The sequence below is a fragment of the Bipolaris oryzae genome (genome assembly GCF_000523455.1).
Source record: "Bipolaris oryzae ATCC 44560 unplaced genomic scaffold scaffold_91, whole genome shotgun sequence".
Taxonomy (NCBI): Eukaryota; Fungi; Ascomycota; class Dothideomycetes; order Pleosporales; family Pleosporaceae; genus Bipolaris; species Bipolaris oryzae.
The window spans coordinates 86,913-108,664 of record NW_006911367.1 but is presented as its reverse complement, the minus strand read 5'-3'; the positions used below and the strand labels follow the sequence as shown (position 1 = coordinate 108,664).

Here is a 21,752-nt window from a genome sequence, read left to right as displayed (position 1 = left end):
CTCCGGCCCTCCGGCCCCCTCCCGAAAGGTAAATATTTGCGACGCGGCGGAGCGCGATTTCCAACGTTGCCGTTTAACTTTCCTTGAGTTGTTTGTTTTCCCCCACTAGTAGTAATACTATCCATCTTCTTCTGGCAGGGCAAGAACTTCTTTTTTCTTCCAGCAGCCTTGTCCAGCCAATCGTCTGATTGTTATCCNCCCCCCCCCCCGTTCGTTCCTCTTTTTTTCTTCCTTTTCTTTTTGCTTTTGCTTTGAGGCTGAGCATACACTCACACACGTGAAATGGCAAAAAATGTCGGCGGAGCAAGCCGGCTGAATCGGATTGACCGACGTCATGCCGTTAGCGTTGTGGTTGACTCCGGAAGGCTGCAGCACAGTAGGTGTAGTTTGGCGCATAACGTTTGGTTGAATTGGTATTTGAGGGGGGGGGAGATAAGGTTTAGTGAGGGAGGGTTTGGGGTTTTGCAGCTGGATGGGTGTTGGAGAGAGGGCAGTATGGTTGAAAGGGGAGTTATTTTTTTCGGTGCCAGTTGCAAACTGCGGGTTGGGTAATGGGTGAACACGGGGGGGAGGGGGTTAGACCTTTCAATTTACGATTGTAGGGATTGTTTCTTTTAATGTTATCGTGGGTGGTGATATGTCACGGTAAGTAAAAAGGTAGGCTCATTTTTGGTAAGGGCACGGAGGGCATATCATCTCAAAACTGTTGTAGTATCAACGTTTTCTTTTTTTTATTGGAGGCGAATCAAAAACAATCGTTTCTTCATAGATGCCAAAGCAATGTTCGAGAAACCAAATAATTCCCACTACAGACTTATCAAAGCCGCACGGTAATGCATACTTGCAAAACAATGTCGTTTTTGTGAATACGTGCATGCGTATGTGCACGCCGATCTTTTGTCTTCACAGCCTTGCTACCAAGACAAGAGATACGATAAGGCGTCCCGTCCCGCCCCTGCATATCTTCCATTGCGCATCGCCCATCTTGCAACCGTTTTTTAGTCGGCGATGTCATTCTCGCTAGACTCAGCCTCATCGTCCCCATCTGCTGGTGGCTTGGCGGAACCGATGTTAGCGTCCGCATTTTACTTACTACGATCCCGGTTGGTGGGTCAAGCTTTCTACGTAGAATGTTTAGGTGCCCTAGGCCCCCCATGCACAGGCGCAAGTACGTAGGGTGCCAAGGCAAGTTACGGATACGGACAGCCTAGTAGACGTTATTTGTATGGACTCCCCCCGTTGGAGAAGGGGGGACATGGGGTGTGTGGGGATCTTTGCTGGGGGAGGTCGAATGTAGTAAGTACGTAGCTATTTTCAGGCCCTCTTTTGCTTGCGGACGAGATGGTTCCTGGGGGGCTTGATAGTAAGGTGCGATTGGTCAGTTTACTACATCTGAGCCTCCCTTCCGATTCCAAGGATTTGGATATCGGGATTGGCAAGTTGGGTTGCTGGATGGGGGTTTTTGCTCGGTGCTTCTGGGGAGATGAGGGCGATGTGAATGGCGACTTTGAACGGCGAAGAGGACGCCTGAAGATGGGGTGTTGAAGAGTTGGGCGGTGAAGTTATGGAGGAGATGCAGGTGTAGAAGTATAAAGGAGTGGGTGAGTCGCTGGAAGATGGAAGTATCATCAGCATCTACTCAGTTTCTTCACTACTACAACAACCAAACAATCAGCTTGATTATCAATTTTCCATCTATACTCCCCATTCAATACGATCAGCAACCATGCGTTCCAACACCCTCACCACCATTGCCCTCCTCACCGCCACCGCCTCCGCCGGCGTCGTGCCCTCCATAAAACACGACCCCATCACCAAGCGCAGTGAAGCAACCTGGGATAGCAAAGGCAACATCAAACTCACCTGTCAGTTTCCCTTCCCTCTCCCCTCTCCTCTCCTCCCACACCATCCTAACACCCCACAGTCTCCAAAGAAACCGTCCAAGTCGGCTCCTTAACCCCCGACGCCATCATGGCCGCCATCGGCCCCATCTGCCACGAATCCGGACAATGCGAAACCAACCCCATCGAACTCAGCGGCACCCTCACTTCCCCCTCGCGCGTCGACCCCATCAAAGTAACACTCGGTCCCGACGGCTCCTACCCAACCTGGATCCGCAACGGCCTCGTTGACATCCTCGCCCTAGCCGCCAAGGAAATCGCCAAATGCGAGGAAGTCACGTATACGAATCACTGCTTCGGTACCACGGCTATGGCGTATTGCCCGCAGAAGAAGTCAAAGGGGGTCAACTGTGAGGTGCCCAAGTTCTGGGGCATTAATTATCAGGCGCCCGATGCGCCAAATGCGGCGCCTCCGAATGTTGCGGTCGATATTGCCATGGAGAAGGTGGATCAGAGCCAGTTGTGTGAGGATATTATGGGTGGGCTTGGGACGGTGGCGGGTGTGGTGAATGGGTATGCGGGGGATGTGTTTACGCTGCTTGCTTTTGCTTGTGTTTGAGGTGGAGGATGAAAGAGGAGGGGAAAGGGGTGGTTGGGTGATTTTGTAAATAGCTTTTGGGACTTGCAGATATTGGGTTTATTGTATATGGACTTTTTATATGAACTTCTTGTTTGTTTGGATATATTTGCTTGGAGTGCATCTGCTTCTCTTTATGTGACCACGGTGCATCACCAGTTCAACACCAAGTCAAAACAATCTCTTGATCCCCAAAGTAATGCAACTTGAGTAGAAAAACGGTACTCGCAGTAGCCATTAATAGTAGTAGATAATTAATTAAACGTAATACGTAACATAAATCATATAGAAAGGGCCTATCCAAAAGACCCACACCTAAGAGCCGAGCCATGCAAGACCCTCTAGTTCCCTGGATATAAGCCAACCACACTGCAACGCCATGCTCAGCATGAACCAAAAGTGCTTAAAAAAAGCGCAGAATGCTTATTAGCGTAGACCGCATAAAGCAATACCAGCGAAGTTCTCCCCCTTTTTCTCTCCAATCGAACGATTACAAAAACGCCCTAGACCTGATGACGACGCGTATAGTCCTCCTCCTCTTGATACCCACAGCGCTATCGCCATCATCACCAGCCAGAGACTCATCATCAGTAATCTCAAAATTCATCTCTTCAGCCCCACCGGCGGCATCATCAATAGCATGATTTCCCACCGCATGCGCCAAACTAGCGAATTCATCCGAGTCCAGCTCCACCTCTTCAACAACATTACCATGACCATTATTAACAATATCTCTCGTTGCCAAGTCCTCTTCTTCTTCGGCTGGCGGACTCAGCTTCAATAAAGGATACCGGGACCTCCATACTCCCCGCCCCTCAGAGATCCCGTCAACTACAAAAAACCCTTCTGACCACTAACGCGACGAAGGTTTGATCGGAGACTGCCATATTTGCCCTTGTCGTTGGCAGACGCTTCTCCCATTTCTCCCATCAAAAGGCCGATCGAGCTACCTCTCCTGGAACGGCTGTCTCCCGCATCACTGACAGGGGCTGGCGGGACGCCAAGAATACTGCGGCGGTCGACACGTAGGTTCTTCCAGCCTTCGAGTTCACGCTCTAAACGCAAAGTCTTCTCACGTTCTTCGCGGAGTTCACGCTCGGCACGCTTAGCGGCGAGTTGATTCGTAGAGTCCGAAGACTGTAGCTCATCAATGGTAGCGAGCAGGCTGGAGATCTTGTCACGAGACTTGTTGAGGTCTTCCATAACAGAGGCGTTTTGCTTGTCACGGCGTTCGATCTGTGTTTGCAGATCCTTGACAGTTCGGTCTACATTGCGAACACTGCGCGATTCAGACAGGCGTGTTGTCTCGCTGTCTTCGAGTGCCTTTTCGAGCTAATTGGACTTGTTAGCACTATTCGATATAGATAAGGAAGAGAAACATAAGAACATACCTCTTGAATACGTCCGTGGAGGAAGCGCACGTCCTTGCCAGCTGATCCACTATAACCCTTTGTCTCGAGATCCACAAGGCGAAGTTGAAGGTCCTTGAGGCTCTTCTCCACTGCAGCTTTGTCTTTGTGGAGCTTGACATTTGCCTCGCGCTCGGCGACAATGTCTTTTTGCAGCTCTTGTGCGAGTGCCTCTGCACGGCGCATCTTTCCAACAGCAGCGGCAGTAATATCTTCTTGCTGAGCAAGGCCAGATTTGAGCTCCAGCAAGTCGCGGTCGTAAGCAGCAGCGTTACGCGTAGCCGGAGACTCGGAACGAGAAAGATCATCCAAAGCAGCTGCAGCCTCCTGTAGACGTGCCTCAAGGCGCTTCTTCTCTTCGATGGCAGAATCACGCTCTGCCGCAAGGTCGTCGACGTTGGTGCGTAGCGTGCGAACTTGTGATAGCAGACTGACAATCTTGGATTGTGCCTCGTTGTGCGCATTAGCAGCTTCGTCGCGCGAGTCGGAAATGGTTTGCAGAGTCATCTCAAGACGGCTCTTCTCCTTTGCCCAGGTCGATGAGTTCAGAACCTCATCATCCCACTTGTTCCTCAATTCTTCAATCTCCTCGCGCAGACGTCCATTCTCCTCGCGTACTTGAATGATGTTCTCACGCTCCTGGTCAATCTCTTGAGTAAGTGCCTGGAGTTCGGTCTGGTACTTCTTCCTGGTCTGCTCCAACGAAGTCTCACTGTCTTCCACATCATGAGCGTGCTGGCTCCTGTAGTCTTCAAGCTCATTTTGAAGGCGCTTCTTGGCTTGTAGAGCAGCCGCCAAGTCTGTAGATAGGTCTTCAACACGCTCGTCGTATCGTTGAACTGTTCGTTGTAGATCTTCAACCATAGCATCCATCTCCTTACGTTCAGCCATGATTGTTGCACATGTCTCTTCGGCTTCTTGAGCTTGGGACCTTGCGAACTGCTCAGCACGAGATGCTCTCAAAACTGCAATCTCTGCCTGTTCAAGCTTGTTGAAGTACTCGTCAGCCCTACTCTTGTACATGTTCAAGCTTGATTGTACATCAACAAGGGTTGACGTCTCGTTGTCCAGTCGAATTTGAAGATCAGCAAACTCTTGGAGGAGCTGGCTGTGGTTGGCGTGCTCCTGCTCTCGCTCACTGGTGATCTCTTGAAGTTCGTGGTGAAGCTCGCGAAGCTCCGACTCCAAAGCAATCTTGGCGTCTTTGATATCGTCAAAGGCAGTCTTTGCATCTGCAAGTTCATTGATGGCATTGTTGTGTGCCTGTACAATTGACTTGCGTGATTGTTCTTGTGAATTCAATAGATCAAACAGCTGCTCATGAGACTTTGTCTGTACCTCCTGATAGGAGAGTTGACCGGAACGAAGACTGTGCTCCAGTGCAGAGACCTTTGTTGCCGAATCATCCAGCATATCATGCAGACGATAATTCTCACGCTCCAGCTTCTGCACACGTCGGATGGAGGGGCTTTCCTCCTGCCACTCGTTTCGGCTTTGCGAGGACTCAAGCTGAGTTCTAAGGTGTTTGTTTTGCATCTCTGACATCTGCAACTGATTCTGTACCTGTTCAAGCTCGGCAGCCATGTCCATGCGATTGTTGAACGTGACAGTGTCGATAGTCTTGTCGGAACGTGCAGAGTCGTTTGCATTGATGTGTCGCTGGTTAGTTGGAGTGTTTGTGATTGAAAATGGTCGGCGGTTTTCGCTGTCTTTTCGGTGATGTGTTGGCGTATGGCGGACACTGGCTTGATTGACCTGGCCATTATTCATCTCTTCCAAAAGTGCACGCTTCGAATTAGCATGGCGGACATCCATTTCGTTGAGTTCGCCCTCGTGCCTTTCGCGAAGTTCTTCGAGTTGAGATTCAGCACGTGAGTATCGCTCTACCGCTACACGCAAAGCTTGGTTGACAGACTCAAGACGCTCGGCGATATCCACTGTCCTGGCGATCTCGGGCTTCGCGGCTTCGTAGGTGATTGCCACATCAGCTGCTTCTGGGTCAAAGACCTTGCGAAGAAGCATGAGTTGCTTATGGCATTCTTCCAGCTCGAGGTTCGTGTTGTCGAGGGATGCTTGAACAGCACGCGTATTGGCCTGGGCTTGAGTACGTAGTTGTCGCTCGGTCTCCAGCTTACGGTTGACCTCGGCGAGCTGAATGTTGACGGTTGATGAAGCCTTCTCTGCGTTACGGCTCGCCTTGTGCTCTCTTGCAATTTCGTGATTCAGATCCTCGAGGTCTAGAGAAAGCTTCTCCTTTTGCTTCTCCAAAGACGTAATGGCAACTTGGGCATCCTCGAGTTGACGCATCAGGAGCTTATTCTCCTCCTCAACCTTGGATTTCTCATGGGTCAGTTGGGTAATCTTGAGGCGTTGCGTATCGCCAACTCGGGAATTGGTTCGGGCAATGTCCAAGTTCTTCTGTTGGAGCTTGTTTAGAAGAGCACGGTTGTCATTCTCCGACGCTGTCAGCCGCCCTTTGATTGTGACGATCTCGCGTTCAAGACGCTCTTTTTGCTGGTCGTTCCGCTCTTTGAATGAATCAGAGTCGGCAAGCATTTGGGTCAAATTGTGAACCTGCTCAGCCAATTCGTCACGCTCCGCCTCCAGTTGGTCGAGCTGCTGGTCCTTAGATTCGATTTCGCGTTGTTGAGCAGCTTGTCGTTCCAGAGCTAGCTTTGCCTGTGCGCGCTCTGCCTCAGCATCAGCGTCCAATTTCTCCCCCTCTAGTCTCAGATACTTCTCGCGGAGAGTATGCAGTTCAGTTTGGTACTCTTTTCGCTCCCTTTCGTGAGCTGCCCGCGATTCGGTTGCTCGTCGTAGCACATCTTGTTGAGCATACATCTCCTTCTCAATAGTGATCTTTGACTCGTTCAACGCATCATAATCACGCTTGAGTGTGTCGTATCTGTGCTCACCAAGCATCTCAACGTCATCACGGGACTGTCTTTCTCGACTGAGTTCCTTTTGTACTGTGAAGAGTTCACCCTTGAGAGTTTCAATTTGCTCTTGCAAGAGCTTGCGGCTCTCGCTGTACTCGGCGTCCTCGGAAATTTTCTCCTCCAGAAGACGCTTCGCATCCGCAGCCTCGCGCTCCACTTGTTGTTTCTGCGAGCGCATAGCGTCCAGCTCTGCATTCGCATCACGGAGGCGGCTCTGGAGACTGTCGTGCTTGGATGCCAACGTTCGCTTCTCGTCGTCAAACAAGCGGCGGTCGTTTTCATAGTTTTTCAGATCGGTCTTCAGGATTGCCAACTCGCTTTCCTTACGCCTGATGAGATCTTCATAACTCGTGGACGTAGCAGACAGATCTGAAATCTGTTGGCGAATTTGCCGATTCTCGTCCAACAGTTCCTTAATCTGCTTTTTGCCCGACTGTACTTCTTTCTGCGAAGCTGCCAGCTTGATGTCAAGATCCTGGTCCGTCTTTAAAAGTTTTGCTTCAAGATCCTGAAGCTTTCTCTCTTTCAAAGAAAGGTGGCTCTGGAGCATCTTCACTTCTTGGCTCAATGATTCCTCCGCCTCAGTCCGTTGTGTCCTGATGGCCTCGAGTTCCTTGATTTGTTCTTCCAGCCGAGAACTTTGCTCCTCTAGCTCTCGCGCTTCAGTTTCAAGCCTGCTGATGATCTGTCCGGCTTGTTCAAGCTCTCCGCGCAAATGCTCAGCCTCGTCTTCCGTTCTCCTCTTGGCTTCCATAAGAGCGTCCAGTTGATCCTCAAGCTGGTCTTGGTCCTCAATAGCGCCGGCTAGCTTCTCGGCGAGCTCAGCCTCACGCAATTGAAGGCGCTTGAAGATCTCCTCTTTGTCTAATGCTAGCGCACGCTCACTCTCTAAGGTTTTCTGGATGCGTTGGATGTCCATCTCCGCGCGTCTGCGTTCATCCTCAACCCGCTGTTTTTCGGCGGCTTCTTGCTGCATCTTTGCTTCCAACTGCTGAATCATTTCGTCGCGCTTTTTGACTTCGGCAGCCTGGCGTGTTGCTCCAAGCATAGGCTTCATGCGGGTGAAGAGCCTCCACCACGGATTAGCCTGCATGTCAAGGTAAACTTGGAAATTGCGCTGGATAATTCGCGTAGCTTCGGCACGATAAAGGCGCTTGTGAGCCTGACGACGTTGGACAAAACCACGGGCAGCCGACTGGAAGCGGATCATGATATCTCGAATAAGCGCATCGCGTTGGTCTTCGAGTTCGGCAAGGACCCCAGCCCGGAAGAATACTTTGGTGATACCCACGCGATACAGTGAACGGTCCAGGTTGAGCTTATCAAGAATCATGCTTGCCGCTACTTGACCCTCAACATAGCCCTTGGGAAGATCCTTGCACAGAACCTCGTATCTTTGGCGGAATTCCACAAAAGGCAGTCGATTAGGGAAACCAGTACGCGCGATACGGATGCCTTCCAACACACCATTACAGCGCAATTGATCGAGCACCAATGGCGCACTGAATTGTTTCGGCCGCTTCTTGTGGTTGGGCAAGATACAACGAACAAAGTGAGGATGTGTTGAGTGCAGCTGGGTCATCAGTGTTGACAGTTGCTCTTTGTGACGTTGGGCTACTGTTCGGAAGAGGCCTTTCTTCACACGGCTGCGGGTTCCACCCATGTCATCGTCGGGATCGGCGCAATCTGCGAAGAGATTCGCAACCTGCTTATCCAAAGAGCCTGCCAGAAGGCGCGTGACGTTGTCATTGATCGGGTCCTTGTTCTTTTCCAGCCAGTTTTCTGTCGAGTACTCTACTTCGGCAGCGTAGTGAGTAAGAACAAAACCTTGGGTGAGAAGTGACCGTTTGTACTTGGTGCTCTTGCGATCCCATAGAGAATGCAGCTTCTCTGTAAAGCTCTTGTCAGTGGCTTTGGGCATAACACAGTCTTCATCTAGGCAGGAAAAGATTCCGATGGGATTTGACAGTTCGATGAGATCGATAGTAGGTTGGAGATCACGGCCAAAGTCGATGAACTTCCATTCTATCTGCTCTCGGGCGTATTCTTCCTGTTCCAGGACGAACATGTGGTGATTGAAGAACTGTTGGAGTTTTTCGTTGGTGTAGTTGATGCAAAGCTGTTCAAAGCTATTCTCATCAAAAATTTCGAAACCAGCGATATCGAGGACACCAATGAAGTGCGAATCATCTGCACCAGTACCTGTCTGGTCCAGCTGACGATTAATGCGGTCAACAAGGTCTCCGAAACCTCGCTCGTAGATACCTTTGGCGAGCGCGTCAATGGATAGGTTGACCTGCTCTGGTGTTTGCACCTTCTCGACCCACTCTCTGCCGGCCTTTACTCGAGGGTGCAGAAGCGCCTTGATAAAATCGTCGACAGAGATGCCGAGTAACTGAGCAACAATCTCGGCTTGTTGTTCAGCTGCAAGGTTGAGGGTCGCTTGATCTGCTCGCCGGCTCTCTTTTATAGCGCGAATATTTCCTAGATGCAGGACAGCAGCAACAGTCTTGAGAATAGTAGATTGCTCCTGGTCACTGAAGCCCATGACGTGAAAGGCTTCGATTAGAGCATTCCACTCCTCAGGATCCGACACACCGGAGATGACGTCGTTTCCGTGCTTGGTGTAGTCAAAGTCCTCGGTATCCTTATTTTCCAGGAAGAATTCTTGCCTCATCTTGCTATCTGCACCGCGCAGCAGCTGATAGAAGACGTGGTAGTTGCGCTCGTTCGAGTTGAGCCGCACCACTCTTGACTTTTCCAAGAGATACCAATCAATGTAGGCGCCTGCGATTTGGCCGGTCCGTGAAAACTCAATTCTGATAAACTTTCCAAATCGGGACGAATTGTTATTTCGCACCGTTTGCGCGTTTCCAAAGGCTTCGAGAATTGGATTGGCACGTAGAATCTGCTCGGACAAGTTTGAGAGCTGACGTCCTCCTGACTTTGTGTGTGGGGTGTCTGAATTGGCAACGGCAGCAAGGTACTGAATGACCTTCTTGGTGTTCTCCGTCTTACCAGCACCAGATTCTCCCCTGTAAACGATTAGCTAGTGTTGGTTGAAGAGGCATGTTCACCTACGTTACGAGAATACTCTGGTTTGTGCCTTCCTCAATCAAATTTCGAAAGGCATGGTCGGCCATTGCAAAGATATGCGGCTTGGTCTCTTCCCTACTCCGTCCACGGTACATGTTTATGTATTCTCTCGAGTAAATAGGCAGTGGACAGTAGGGGTTGACTGTAACTAAGAACAAGCCAGAGTAAGTCTAGGAAAGGTCAGCATAATAGCACAGTTGTCAAGGCCAGCGGAACATACGTAGATGAGATCTGCTTGATAACGCATGTGTAGGTTGTGGATGACCGAGGGCTCGTTGAGATGTGTGAGTTCTGCCATATCGTCTGCCTTGTCGAATTTGGCAGGATTGACCTTGTCAATGGCATCGGCGTCAACCTCTTGTTGGGTGCCATTGTCACATTGTACCAGCATTCTTCCCTCGGGGAGGTTTTCCACGACCCAACCGCGGACAAAGGCCGTGGCTGGATCCCTAAGCCAGACATAGCGCTTGCCGGAAAAGTCGTTCTCGCCCTCGACGATTCCTCCAAGACGCGGGGCGTCGTTTTCTTCTTCAGAGATGAATTGGGGAGCAAAGGTGCCTCCGGGCGTGCTGTTGCGATTTGAGTTTGAGCGGGAACGGGCAGTGTCGCTACGGCCTATGGTGGAGGAAGTGAGATTTGTGAGGGAACGATGGCGTAAATGTCCCATGGCGGGATCTGCTTCGGCAAGCGGTGACGAGATGAGGGCGGAATGTGGGCGGTTCGGGGGGTTCTGGCCGGATGCAGCTATGGATGCATTCCTGGCAAAAGGACTGTTGCGCGAATTGCGCGCGAATGGGCGGCCATTGGGCGCCGGCGCACTCATGGTGGAGGCGTGGGTGGTGGTATAGCAGCGGGTGCGACAGCGTTTATGTGCCGGACATTGTATGAAGGCAGAGCAGCAGATGCAAGTGCAGGGAGGAGAATGCCGAAATGCACACAGTGTGGGACACAGGCAAAGCACAGCAACGCACGGGGCCTGCCTCTGGGGAAGTTTGGTGGAGGGCAGATGTGCAGATGGGCGGGTGCATGATGCACTACAGCCCGTGGTAAACAACCATAACCGCCTGCCCCTAGCAACCTGCCACACCCACGCTCGACGCCACACGTGTGCCACATGCACACGCGCCACACGCTGCCGACAACACATCAAGTAGCGTTGCAGGGGGGCGGAGGCGCGGGCCTGACTCGCGTACCGTGGGACCGAAGTCCATGTGTCACGTGCCGGCCTCAGGCCATCGCGAAATTGAAACATTGACGCCTCGCACTCCGCTATACTATAATACACTCACATGCATCATCGCTGCCACGCCCCAACGACCTGCCCCGACTCACTCCGCCCGTCCGCCTAACTCGCCTCTCCCACCCATCCGCAATTCCCGCGCCACCCCATGCGCCGGCGCTACAAGCAGCCGTGCTAAGAGACGCGTAGAGCTCTTGTCCTTCGCCGCTGCTCCACTCAACAACCATGGCCAACAACTATTCGCAGCCTTTCTACGGCTTCCCAAACGGCTTTCCGCCCCCGCAGATGCCCCCGCCTCAGGGCGCGCCACCAGAAGAGCAGCGCGGCGCTCCTCCACTCCAGCAATTGCCCGGCATCAACTTTAACTCGTATGCGCACAACTCCCAGCAGCCCCCGTTTCCGGCGCGTAAGTCATTTTCCTGTCATCAGACTATTTGCGCGCTGCCTTGCTTACACTATGCGCAGCCTCCTGGCCGCCGCAGCAGCCTCCTGATGCCAACATATGGGCTCTCTTCCAGAATGGCGCCTTCCCTCCGCCCAACCTGCCCCCGCCGCCCTTTCCCACCATGGGCTTCCCTCCGCCGTCGCTTCCTCAGACACCGCAGAACATCCCACCGCCTACTCATTTCCCCCAGTCACTTCCACAGCGACCTCCACATCCTCCCGCTCCACACCAACCACCCGCGCCTGTGCCTGCGCCTGCGCCTGCACCTGCATTCACCACTGCGCCCCCACCTACCAACGAACGCATACAGGGAATCATGGACAGTGACCGCGAGGATGGTGAACTGAGCGAAGGCGACATGGCATCTCATCCGCCTCCACCTGTTCACGTCAATGGCGGTCGTCCCCCGACTTCTGCCGTCCAATATAATGGCCAGAGTCATAAGACTGCAGTTAAACAACAGGAAAACCAGCCCACACTACTGGAAAAACTGCATCAGGATCGCGAGTCAGCAAGGCAATTCATAAAGCTTCTACACAGCAACAACATCCCATACCGTACTCTGGCTGATGAGAAGCTTGATGCCGAACTACTGAGAGGTTTGTATCAGAGTGTGAACCTACCTTCTGAACCCGCTCCCATTCTGCCACCCAAGCCAAACGGCACGACCCCGAGCGCACCAGCTGTCCAGCCAGTAGCCGCTCCCCAACAAAGGACTGTACCCACGCTCAAAACAAATGCCATTTCCGCACCCTCGACCAAGGCCGCCGCGTCCCCAACCACACCAGGTGATCGCAAAGATTACATTGCACGTCTACAAGCTGCAAAGGCAGCAAAGCAGGCCGCATCATCCAAGACATCAAGCCCGTCGCAGCAGATAACCCCGGCCAAGCCTAGGACTCCCCAACCAATCTCCACACCCACCACTAAGCCGCCCGTAACTGATGAGCAAAGGGCCCGGAATACTGAATTGATCAAGCAGCGATTAGAGGCAATCAAGGCGCGACAAAAGGCGTCAAATGGGGTCAGCAATAATACAACACAGGCGTCTGTTCCCTCGCAACAAACCCCTCAAGCCCAAGTTGCGCAGCCAGCTCCAAGTGGCTTGGCCACCCCTTCAAGCCAAAGCTACACGCCTTCCTTTTCAGGAATTCCTGGTTTATTCATGACCCATACCCCAGTCTCTAACAACACCGCCTCTACTCCGTCTCAACCCTCACTCTCTATTCCTCAGAAACCACCTGCTTCAAAGAATGAAGCATCCATTTCGCGAGAATCCACCACTTCCTACACACGCCCCTTGGGCCAGTCTGCAAATGCTCATCAAGAAGACGATTCCATGATAATAGAGGTTAGCGACGATGAATCCAACGGCAGCGACATGGACATCGAAGACGAACCTCCAGCCCCTACCGGACTTCCACGCAAACCTGGTATCCCTGTCAGACCAGCTTTCCCTGCCACCCTATCTGACAACGCGCCTGGATCGCAAACTCCTAGCACCCTTGCTCGGGAGAGGGAATTGGTAGATAAAGAGAAACAGCTCGTTGCCATGCGAGAGACACTTAAGAGGAAGCTCGCTGAAAAACGCGAAAGGGACAGATTGGCTTCTGCTGCGGCAGTATCCTCGCCCACAACCCAGAAGCCTTCCACATCAGTTTTAGCACCTCAAAATAGTACTCCGAGTAAAGCCCCATCGACTGTCGGCAGAGACACTGCCCGTTCCCGCCGCGCTGAAATTCAATCTAAATTGCCAACTTTGGACGCAGAGATAGCAAGTAATACGAGCAGAATGGCTGAATTGGCCAAGGAATTGGAGCAATTGACAGCGCTGAACAACAAGATTGCAAAAGACAAGGAACAGTTGACAAAAGAATTGGAACTTCTCGGTGTCGATACAGAGGGCATGTCCCATGCAGAGCTTCGTGCCAAGAAAGACGAGATCGAACGCGAGCAGTCGCCAGAACCCAATGTCTCGTCTCAAAATGCGGAACAGTCCTCTCGGTCCTTGATGACACCATCTTCTCTTGCTGTACAACCGTCTTTAGAACCCTCAAGTCCAAAGAGCAGCGTTCCCAGTTCACAACCGCTTTCAAGTCAGCCTTTTCAAAAGCATGTCATTCTTCCAGGCCTTGGACAGAGCATTGCTCAAGCTCAGCATCAACCCCAAGCCAGCATGAATCAGACTGACCTACACCAAAGGTCAGAAACGATGTCAAATGGAAACGAGGCCGCTCAAACAGCAGAAGATGAATATACTAGAGCGTCTAGGTCGCAGAGCTCAGTCATTGCTTCGGATAGGGACATGGGCGAAGATTTCTACAGCCCTGCACCCCCGGCTGAGGAGGATGTTGCTGTTCAACCGGCTGCCTCCAACACAGATGTTACCAATACGCCAGCAGTCACTCAACCTTCTGCCGCACCTTCTCCGTCAGAAGGAGAAGTCGAAATGTCCGTTTCCGAGGGAGAGGACGGCGAGGAAGAGGAAGAATACGAACCAGAATATGACCCAGAAGAACACGCAGCCGTCGGGAATGCGTCAACAGAAGAGCCTTGTGACTCACAGCCGAACGTTGCACCTTCTGTAACCACATCACACGTGTCCGCAGAAGAGGAAGAGGCTTACGAACCACCTGAAGCTGATCAAGATATGGCAGATGTTCCAAACGAGGCCACTACGTCAGGTAGTGTCCCGCAAGCACTCCAGACCGAAGCAGACGATGGTGCCATGGATATTGCTACATCATCTGATGACAGCTCGGATGACTCTGACTCGGATGAAGAGTCTGAATCTGATTCTGAAGCTGACGATACTATCTCAGGAAACAATTTGGCTCATCAGGACAGTAATGTTGCTGACGATCTAGCACCTGAGTTGCAACCACAGATAATCTCAGTGGTGGACAATGTGCAACCTGTATGTTCCAACTTTCCATAAGGAGCTTGACTAAGATGGAGCAGACCCCCGCGCCTGAGGAGGAAGAAGAGCCGGCCGTATTCAAACCGTACCAAAGTCCGCTTCGAATGTTCAAGTCATATCGCTATCACCCGAGTTATTCAAAAGATGTGTCTGGAGGTTTTATGTCTTTGACATTTAGTCACCAGATAGATCCTGAAAAGCCATTCTGCCAATACGAGTCGGCAGGTGGCGCTTGCAATGACCCTGAATGCCCAGATCAGCATTTCAGGGATGCGACTATCACTGGTGCGTTGTCAAACAAAAGGAGTTTCTACCATTGATCTTTGCTTTCTCCCCCTCAGTTGTACGCAGACTGACTAGATCTTTTCATACAGGTGACAAGCTGCTTCTCCAGCTCGGAACAGCAAACCCAGGCAAGACGTCCGAGGAGAGACAAAGATGGAATGACGGTCTCCGCAACGTACTTAAGGAGCTCCGTTCGAAGAACGTCAAAGATCCAAATGGTATTGCCGAGGAGATTGCGCGATATCGCCGCGAATTTCTCAACGATGACACGCGTGTTGTCAACTTGTGAGAATGTGGGCACTCTATACCACAATGTGTAGATGGCAACCTCATGCCGCATCTCCCATTAGGGGTCATTCCCAACCTGGTAGTTGCGTGCAACCCTTGTCCTCTACTGACCACTTTTCTTTTGAATTGCGAACAGCAAAGCAGCAGAAAATAGCGTGCGGCCCTTCTTTTGTTTAGCCTTTTCCCTTCCTTGGTCCCGTACACAACTATCCATTCCTCTCTCCCTCTCTCTCTCTTCCTTCCCCATCTTTTTTGGAAGCAAGGAACGGTTCAAAAAAGGTATAATCTACAACCATGTACATCTGTCGACTTCCCCTCTTTGTGCATAACGACTATGTGGTCGCGCATGTACAGTTTAAGCGGCCCTGCTGAACAAGAAGCATATCCAGCTTTTTTCTTCCTTTTTTGGGCTGCTAAGGATTACAAGCATCGATACCCCTCCCATTCGACACATCTTACTGCCTCTTCTTCGCCGTCTTCTTTACCAACGGAATAAATAATGGTTGGGAGTTTGGGATGATTATGTCCCTTGGCCATTGTCTTTGGACAAAAGGGTATGCGTATGTGTGCATTGAATGCAAATACCTTATCTTGCTTCCAAGGCCCTCTCTCTCTTGAGCAAAACGTCTAGCTTTTAGAGAGAATGATGTGGTACAATGCGAGATCTGTCCCCCTTCTCCCTCTTCCTCTGCCAGAAAAGAAAAGAGATTTGGTCATCTCTATTTCTGCAAACCAAACAACAAGGGGTTACAGATGCAGAACTGGCGAACTGGCGGATTGTGGTTAATGGCGATTAGTAAATTTTTACATAGAAGAAAAAATGATGAAGAAGAAGAAGAAGAAATAATAAACGAATCTTCCCATCACGTTTTGCTGTGCCTATGCCTCCATTTGTGGTCGTGGTATCCTTTACTATAGTAGTTGGACTATTCCCCTGTTCAAAGAGCTCCCGTATAAAGATAATAACAATAGTTAATAGTAATAATAACAAAGTATTCCAGGAGTCGGTGTTACTGTATCAGCCTATTCATCCACATCCCCCTACATCTAAGCAAGCACATACTAAATAATGCTCAGCACATGCCATATTCTATCTTTTTTTGCCCCCTTGTTTTGAGTAGTTATTGGTATTCATTTAGTAATATTATGATTGAACTCCATATAAATTGATACTGAATAACAGTAACAGTTTTTAGTACTATGTTATTCGTAATGTCTACTACTATAACTACCTGCTATTTTAAACCGGTCTGGCTAGGCTGGCTGCGGTGAGCAAAATGGTAGAGATGTTAATGTTCGTAACATTACCGGGTGCTACCCGAAGATCCATATTTCTAATATTTCTAACACACTGGCATAGCTGTAACTCGTAAGGAGATGTCATCAAAGGTGATTAAATCGCAATTCTTCTCACACAAATTACACATAAAACCAATCACGATATGCACTCAAAACTTCAATAATTGTCAGGACAGAGAGATCAATTCATCTACAGTAGTAACTATCTTGGCTACTCGATCCCATCCATGCCCTCTTTCTTGGGCTGCCTCGCAATTACGTCGGCAAATGAGCTACTCCATTTTGCATGAGCTCAGGTACCCATTTGAATTTTCTATTCACGTACGTCGTATACAACTCTTAGTTGGAGATACCAATGACACCGCAAGCAGGACGGCCTCCAGCGTTACCGGTCTTCTTGGACTCCTCGTGTCCGCCCTTGCCAAGGTCGTCAGTGCCGGCGTGAACGACAATGGTGCGCTACAAAAACTTTGTCAGTATGTTTACTATGGTTAAGAGTAGCAGGATAACATACGCCAATGACGCTCTCGGAGCCGATGAGCTTGATCAGCTTGTCGGTGACGGTTCCCTTGGCATTGCCCTGGCCGTCAGTCTTGAAGTTGCCCAAGTCACCGACGTGGCGCTCCTCATCGCTAGGGGCACCGTGGGTCTTGTTGTGGGGGTTGACTATTGGTACATATGTCTTAGCATGCAAGCCTCGCATACGGGAACCGCAGGGCACTGCGAAACTCACAGTGGGGTCCAGCAGATGTGCAGCCGTTTGTGTTGTCGCCGAAGGCGTGGATGTGCATGCCACGCTCAGCGTTGGCATCGTGGCCGGTGATGTCCCATGAGATGGTGGTGGGGGAGGACTCGTCGGCCTGCTCAAAGGTGACGGTTCCCTTGATGTTGGAGTCTCCACGGAGGACGGCGACTGCGCGTTTTACGTATTAGCACAAGGTCTGTTTGCCTGACGATCTTCGGGCCTATCCGCTTGATTCCTCTTCCTTTTTTCCACTTGGGATGACAAGGCCATCAGGGTGTTTCGTGTTCACCGAGCTGATTGGAGCAGACCGCGAACCAAGCAGCCATGAATGGGGGGGAACGAGCTTGGGATAGGCTTCTAGAAGGGACAACATGGTCCTCGCAATACGAATCTTGCCCGATTGTTCTCCCCTTTCAGGCCAGTCTGATACCGCTAGACATGGTGTCTTTTAAACAATCTGCTCAATCTCACGCACCCGGATGACCCCACCTTGCCACAACAGGGCAAGCCCGTGCGGGTACTGGCAGTAAGACTTACCGGCTTTGACCATTGTGACGGTTATGTGATTGTTATTGATTGGGGAATTGATGAGTTGGATGTAATCTTTTGAGCTTGGGGAATTGAGTGAATAGTTGAAGAGAAGGGGGGAAGAGAAGGTAGCTTCCGCTCGGGTAAGCTTTCAATGCGGGGCTCTCTAGTGACGCAACGTCCGCCAGACCCGCCAGAGCTGTTGACACAACCAGTAAAGCCGAGCCAGAGCCGTCGTCGAATGATGATAAATCCGCAGTTCCAGCCCCTCTAGCTGCCTCAGCTTTGGTTATGCTATCATCAGCCAACACATTCGTAGTGTTTCACTAGGGCACGTTTAGTGTCTTGCAAATGTATCGGGTTTTCACGTTTCATTTTTTTATCTACGTGCCATCCGAACCTCCTATCAAGTCTCAATGCTCGAACTGGAGTGAAAAAAAGCTAATTATATCGTAAACTCATCTCTAGGCCGGTACCGGACCTTGCAATTTATGCCGCCTGGATCTTCTCGCGGAGGATGTCCTTGAGAGTAACAGCGTCAGCGGCGAATTTCGAGATACCCTCACGGAGCTTCTCGACGGCCATCTGATCCTCGTTGAAGTAGAAGCGGAACTCGGCCTCGTCGTTGATGTAGCTCTTCTTCTCAATGTCGAGCTTGCCAGCATCCTCGGCAATGAGCTTCTTGGGGACCTCATCCTCCGAGTTGTAGAGCTGCTCGAGCAGGTTGGGCTAGGCCTGTTAGTAAATTGGACAGAATGTTGTATTTTACAGGATGCTACTCACGGCAATGGTCAGGTAGTCACAGCCAGCGAGTTCAGTGACCTCGCCAATGCTGCGGAAAGAGGCACCCATGACAATGGTCTTGTAGCCGTGCTTCTTGTAGTAGTTGAAGATTTGCTGGACGCTCTTGACACCAGGGTCCTCCTCCTTGGTGTACTCCTTCTTGGTAGCAGCCTTGTACCAGTCGAGGATACGGCCAACGAAAGGAGAGATGAGGTAGGCACCGGCCTCGGCGGCAGCAATGGCCTGAACCTGAGAGAACATGAGGGTAAGGTTGCAGTTGATGCCGTGCTTGGACTGCAGGATCTCAGCAGCCTTGATGCCCTCCCATGTTGAGGCGAGCTTGATGAGAACGCGCTCCTTGTCAATGCCAGCCTCCTTGTAGAGCTGCACAGAGTCAGCATACCAATTCTTTTGTCTCATTCTTTCAAATTAGGGTTTTTTTAGTATAAACGTACGTCGATGATGCGGAGGGCCTTGTTTACAGACTGCTCGGTGGAGAAGGAGAAGCGGGCGTCGACCTCTGTTGAGACCTTGCCGGGGACAATCTGGAGGATCTCCTTGCCGAATTGGACAAGGAGGTTGTCGAGGGTGACATCGACCTGGTTCTCAATGTCGGTGCCGTTCTTCTTGCCGTATGCGACAGCGGCGTCAATCAGCTTCGCGTACTCGGGCTTCTTGGAGGCGGCGAGGATGAGCGAAGGGTTGGTAGTCGCATCCTGGGGCTGGTACTTCTTGATGGTAGCGAAGTCACCAGAGTCGGCGACGACGGTCTGCAGGACAAAGTTTTGTCAGATATAACAATTCTTCCGCGGGTTGTCGCAATGGCGTGGGGGTAACAACTTACGGTGCCAGCGGCCTTGAGTTGGTCGAGAGAGCTAGGCATTGTGATTATGTGAAAGGGTATATATGAGTGGTTGTGTATTTGCTTTTTGCTTTGAAACGGAGGGGATCAACGGTTCAAAGGGGATGATGGATGGAGAGAAGAGAGTTCGAGAAGAAAGATGCCAGTTGAGAGCTGCTGCGGCGGTGGAGCACTTTCATACGTATTAGCGCCCCTCCCGCTCAGGGAGCCCCTCCATGGAAAAATGGGTGCAGCGTCACAAGTGGCAACGCCCAGCCAGCGACTCGGTCATAGGCTATCCCACCATCAATCAGCATGCCTCAGGTCAACAGTCAGCCACCGGCCGAAACCCTTGACCCGGTGCACCCGCTCTTCTGAAGCCATGGCCAAATGGCCCGGTGCTATCAAACCTCATTGCCCGCACGCTTGGCCTTTGCACCGCCCAATGATCTCATCTTTGCTACATGGCCCGCAATACTAACCAGGGGGTCCCCTCTGATGCGATACCGTGCACGACCAACGTCAGACTCGTCTTTTGCCTACTTCCACCGTTGTACATGGTACATTACGGTGTCACGATGCTGAATTCTAGCCTTCTAGCCCTCCGGACCACTGTGGTCCGACCGCCGGCATCTGACCAAGCATCCTCAATAGCCGGTCCAACAGCCTCATGGTCTATGCAAGCCCGTGCCTGACGACGGAAGAATTTCACAATACCCGTGCCGCAAAAATTTGTATCTGGCAACAATTGCTTCCAAGATAGTGATAGTACTTGTGTGGCTAATCAGTAAAAAAAATGGATACAGTTACAATTTCGTCTTCCCAACACCCCATCCCTCCTGTCCCAACCACCCATACACCTCTTTGTACTGCTCTTTCATATTGCTGACTGTATGTCCCGGCCCACTCGGGCCTGGATCATTCTGTTCCCATTGTTAGCACATTGAACGATTGAAAATTAGGGGTAGAAATAGTAGCTTACCAGCGCCTCAACCTTTCTCGTCTGTTTCGCGCCAACCTCCAGAATCGTGCCTCCAACCATCTCAGCCTCCTGCAAACACCTCAACATTGCTTCTGCGACCTCTTCAGGTGTCGCCCATATATCTTTCTCCAAGTCGAGATATGTCATTTTCTCCGGGTGCTCAGTCCATAGCGGTGTTTTGATAACACCGGGTGCCACACCATTAACTCTGATGCCCAACTCAGCTTCCAGTGGAGCCAGCGAGCGAACAAATCCATTCATGGCATGTTTGGCAGCGACGTAGATTGGAGCGTGAAAATTTGGGTTCTGCCCTGCTATACTGGAAACGATGATGACGCGCTTGGGGTTCTGAGGTCCTACTTTCTGTACGCTAGGTGGAGGATTCAGGAAGTGCGAAATGGCTAGTTGGGTTGTGCGGATGGGGTGCGTGACGTTAATGTCGATACTTGTATATCGTCCTCCGTTGGGGTCATCTTTGCTCTTGCCGCCAGAAACGCCAGGTGGGTGCCAGAAGTTGGTCCAGTGGGGATCATAGATACCAGCTCCAGGACAGACAATATCGACTTGACCGAATTCTTGCACGCCGACGGTGAACATGCGCTCCAGTTGGGGCCAGTCAGTTACATCTGTTTTGAGAAAGACTGCTCGTGGTTTGCCTTTCTCTTTCTTGCTGTAGTCATCCACGAGCTTCTGCGCTTCAGGTCGGAGTGCAAGGTCGGCGATTAGAATGGAGCAGCCATGCTTGAGTAGTATGGCAGCAAAGCAGAAGTTGATACCTAAAGTTTGACTCGAAGTTTAGTAGGGAAATCAGATGAACACAAGGGATCTGTAACACACCAGACCCAGCACCCGTGACTATCGCACTCTTTCCCCGCACACTGTACTCTTGTGCTTCTGTCATCTCTGCCTTTTTACTTCCTTGCACTGCTCGATTCACAGAGAAGTACTCAGCCAAAATAACAATAAAGGAACAACTCACTTAGCTGAGTAAGAAACCAGCTTACACGTCAACCTACATCACTATATATACCATACAGAGCCCCCATCGCATCCACACCTCAAGCATGCATGTCGGAATGCCGCATTGGGTAACTAGCAGGGAGGGGTATAATCGTGGGGTAACACAGCTCACACCGAGGTCGGTCTCTTATTACGCGAAGCAAAGAGGGTGCGCCGATCTGCACCATTGCAGATGTCCATAGCCTCTTCTTCCTGTTACCATGACACTCACTAGACGCGTGTATGCAATTATCCATACATCACCTGTATAAAATCTAGTACATTTTCACGCGTCTATTAGCGTGACATTCCTACAAGTTGTCCTCCGAATCAGGAAAAATAATACGGTCTGACTGATTACATATGGGAGATTGTTGAACAGTGAATTTTTGCATTTGCTGAATAGAGAGCACAGAGAGATATATATATATATACGCCAATCCGAGAATGAACATGCCTCTTCTCTAGGATATCA

At 50.9% G+C, this 21,752-nt stretch overlaps 7 protein-coding genes across 7 annotated transcripts; 3 read left to right on the top strand and 4 right to left on the bottom strand.

Annotated features, from left to right (window-relative positions):
* Nucleotides 1-1,726: 1,726 nt before the first annotated feature.
* Nucleotides 1,727-2,460, top strand: COCMIDRAFT_27446 (uncharacterized protein; the record flags this gene model as incomplete). The annotated part of the gene is made up of 2 exons (XM_007691077.1): nucleotides 1,727-1,865; nucleotides 1,925-2,460. The coding sequence occupies 2 exons, from the start codon at nucleotides 1,727-1,729 to the stop codon at nucleotides 2,458-2,460; spliced, it is 675 nt and encodes a 224-aa protein (XP_007689267.1).
* Nucleotides 2,461-2,950: 490 nt separating this feature from the next.
* COCMIDRAFT_98842 (uncharacterized protein) lies at nucleotides 2,951-3,262 on the top strand (the record flags this gene model as incomplete). The annotated part of the gene is made up of 1 exon (XM_007691105.1): nucleotides 2,951-3,262. A coding segment is annotated over one exon (312 nt), but the record flags the coding sequence as incomplete, so codon positions are not given.
* A 2,137-nt stretch (nucleotides 3,263-5,399) lies between these two features.
* Nucleotides 5,400-9,503, bottom strand: COCMIDRAFT_98854 (uncharacterized protein; the record flags this gene model as incomplete). The annotated part of the gene is made up of 2 exons (XM_007691104.1): nucleotides 5,400-5,546; nucleotides 9,435-9,503. Coding segments are annotated over 2 exons (216 nt in total), but the record flags the coding sequence as incomplete, so codon positions are not given.
* Nucleotides 9,504-11,447: 1,944 nt separating this feature from the next.
* COCMIDRAFT_37946 (uncharacterized protein) lies at nucleotides 11,448-15,101 on the top strand (the record flags this gene model as incomplete). Its single annotated transcript, XM_007691086.1, has 4 exons — nucleotides 11,448-11,568; nucleotides 11,628-14,524; nucleotides 14,569-14,812; nucleotides 14,902-15,101. 4 exons carry the CDS (start codon nucleotides 11,448-11,450, stop codon nucleotides 15,099-15,101), a joined length of 3,462 nt encoding a protein of 1,153 aa, XP_007689276.1.
* A 1,637-nt stretch (nucleotides 15,102-16,738) lies between these two features.
* COCMIDRAFT_37944 (uncharacterized protein) lies at nucleotides 16,739-17,694 on the bottom strand (the record flags this gene model as incomplete). The annotated part of the gene is made up of 4 exons (XM_007691085.1): nucleotides 16,739-16,858; nucleotides 16,914-17,065; nucleotides 17,133-17,312; nucleotides 17,682-17,694. 4 exons carry the CDS (start codon nucleotides 17,692-17,694, stop codon nucleotides 16,739-16,741), a joined length of 465 nt encoding a protein of 154 aa, XP_007689275.1.
* A 467-nt stretch (nucleotides 17,695-18,161) lies between these two features.
* On the bottom strand, nucleotides 18,162-19,338 carry COCMIDRAFT_98839 (uncharacterized protein; the record flags this gene model as incomplete). The annotated part of the gene is made up of 4 exons (XM_007691103.1): nucleotides 18,162-18,401; nucleotides 18,456-18,839; nucleotides 18,911-19,225; nucleotides 19,300-19,338. The coding sequence occupies 4 exons, from the start codon at nucleotides 19,336-19,338 to the stop codon at nucleotides 18,162-18,164; spliced, it is 978 nt and encodes a 325-aa protein (XP_007689293.1).
* A 764-nt stretch (nucleotides 19,339-20,102) lies between these two features.
* COCMIDRAFT_98805 (uncharacterized protein) lies at nucleotides 20,103-21,179 on the bottom strand (the record flags this gene model as incomplete). Its single annotated transcript, XM_007691102.1, has 3 exons — nucleotides 20,103-20,219; nucleotides 20,279-21,054; nucleotides 21,116-21,179. 3 exons carry the CDS (start codon nucleotides 21,177-21,179, stop codon nucleotides 20,103-20,105), a joined length of 957 nt encoding a protein of 318 aa, XP_007689292.1.
* Nucleotides 21,180-21,752: the final 573 nt, after the last annotated feature.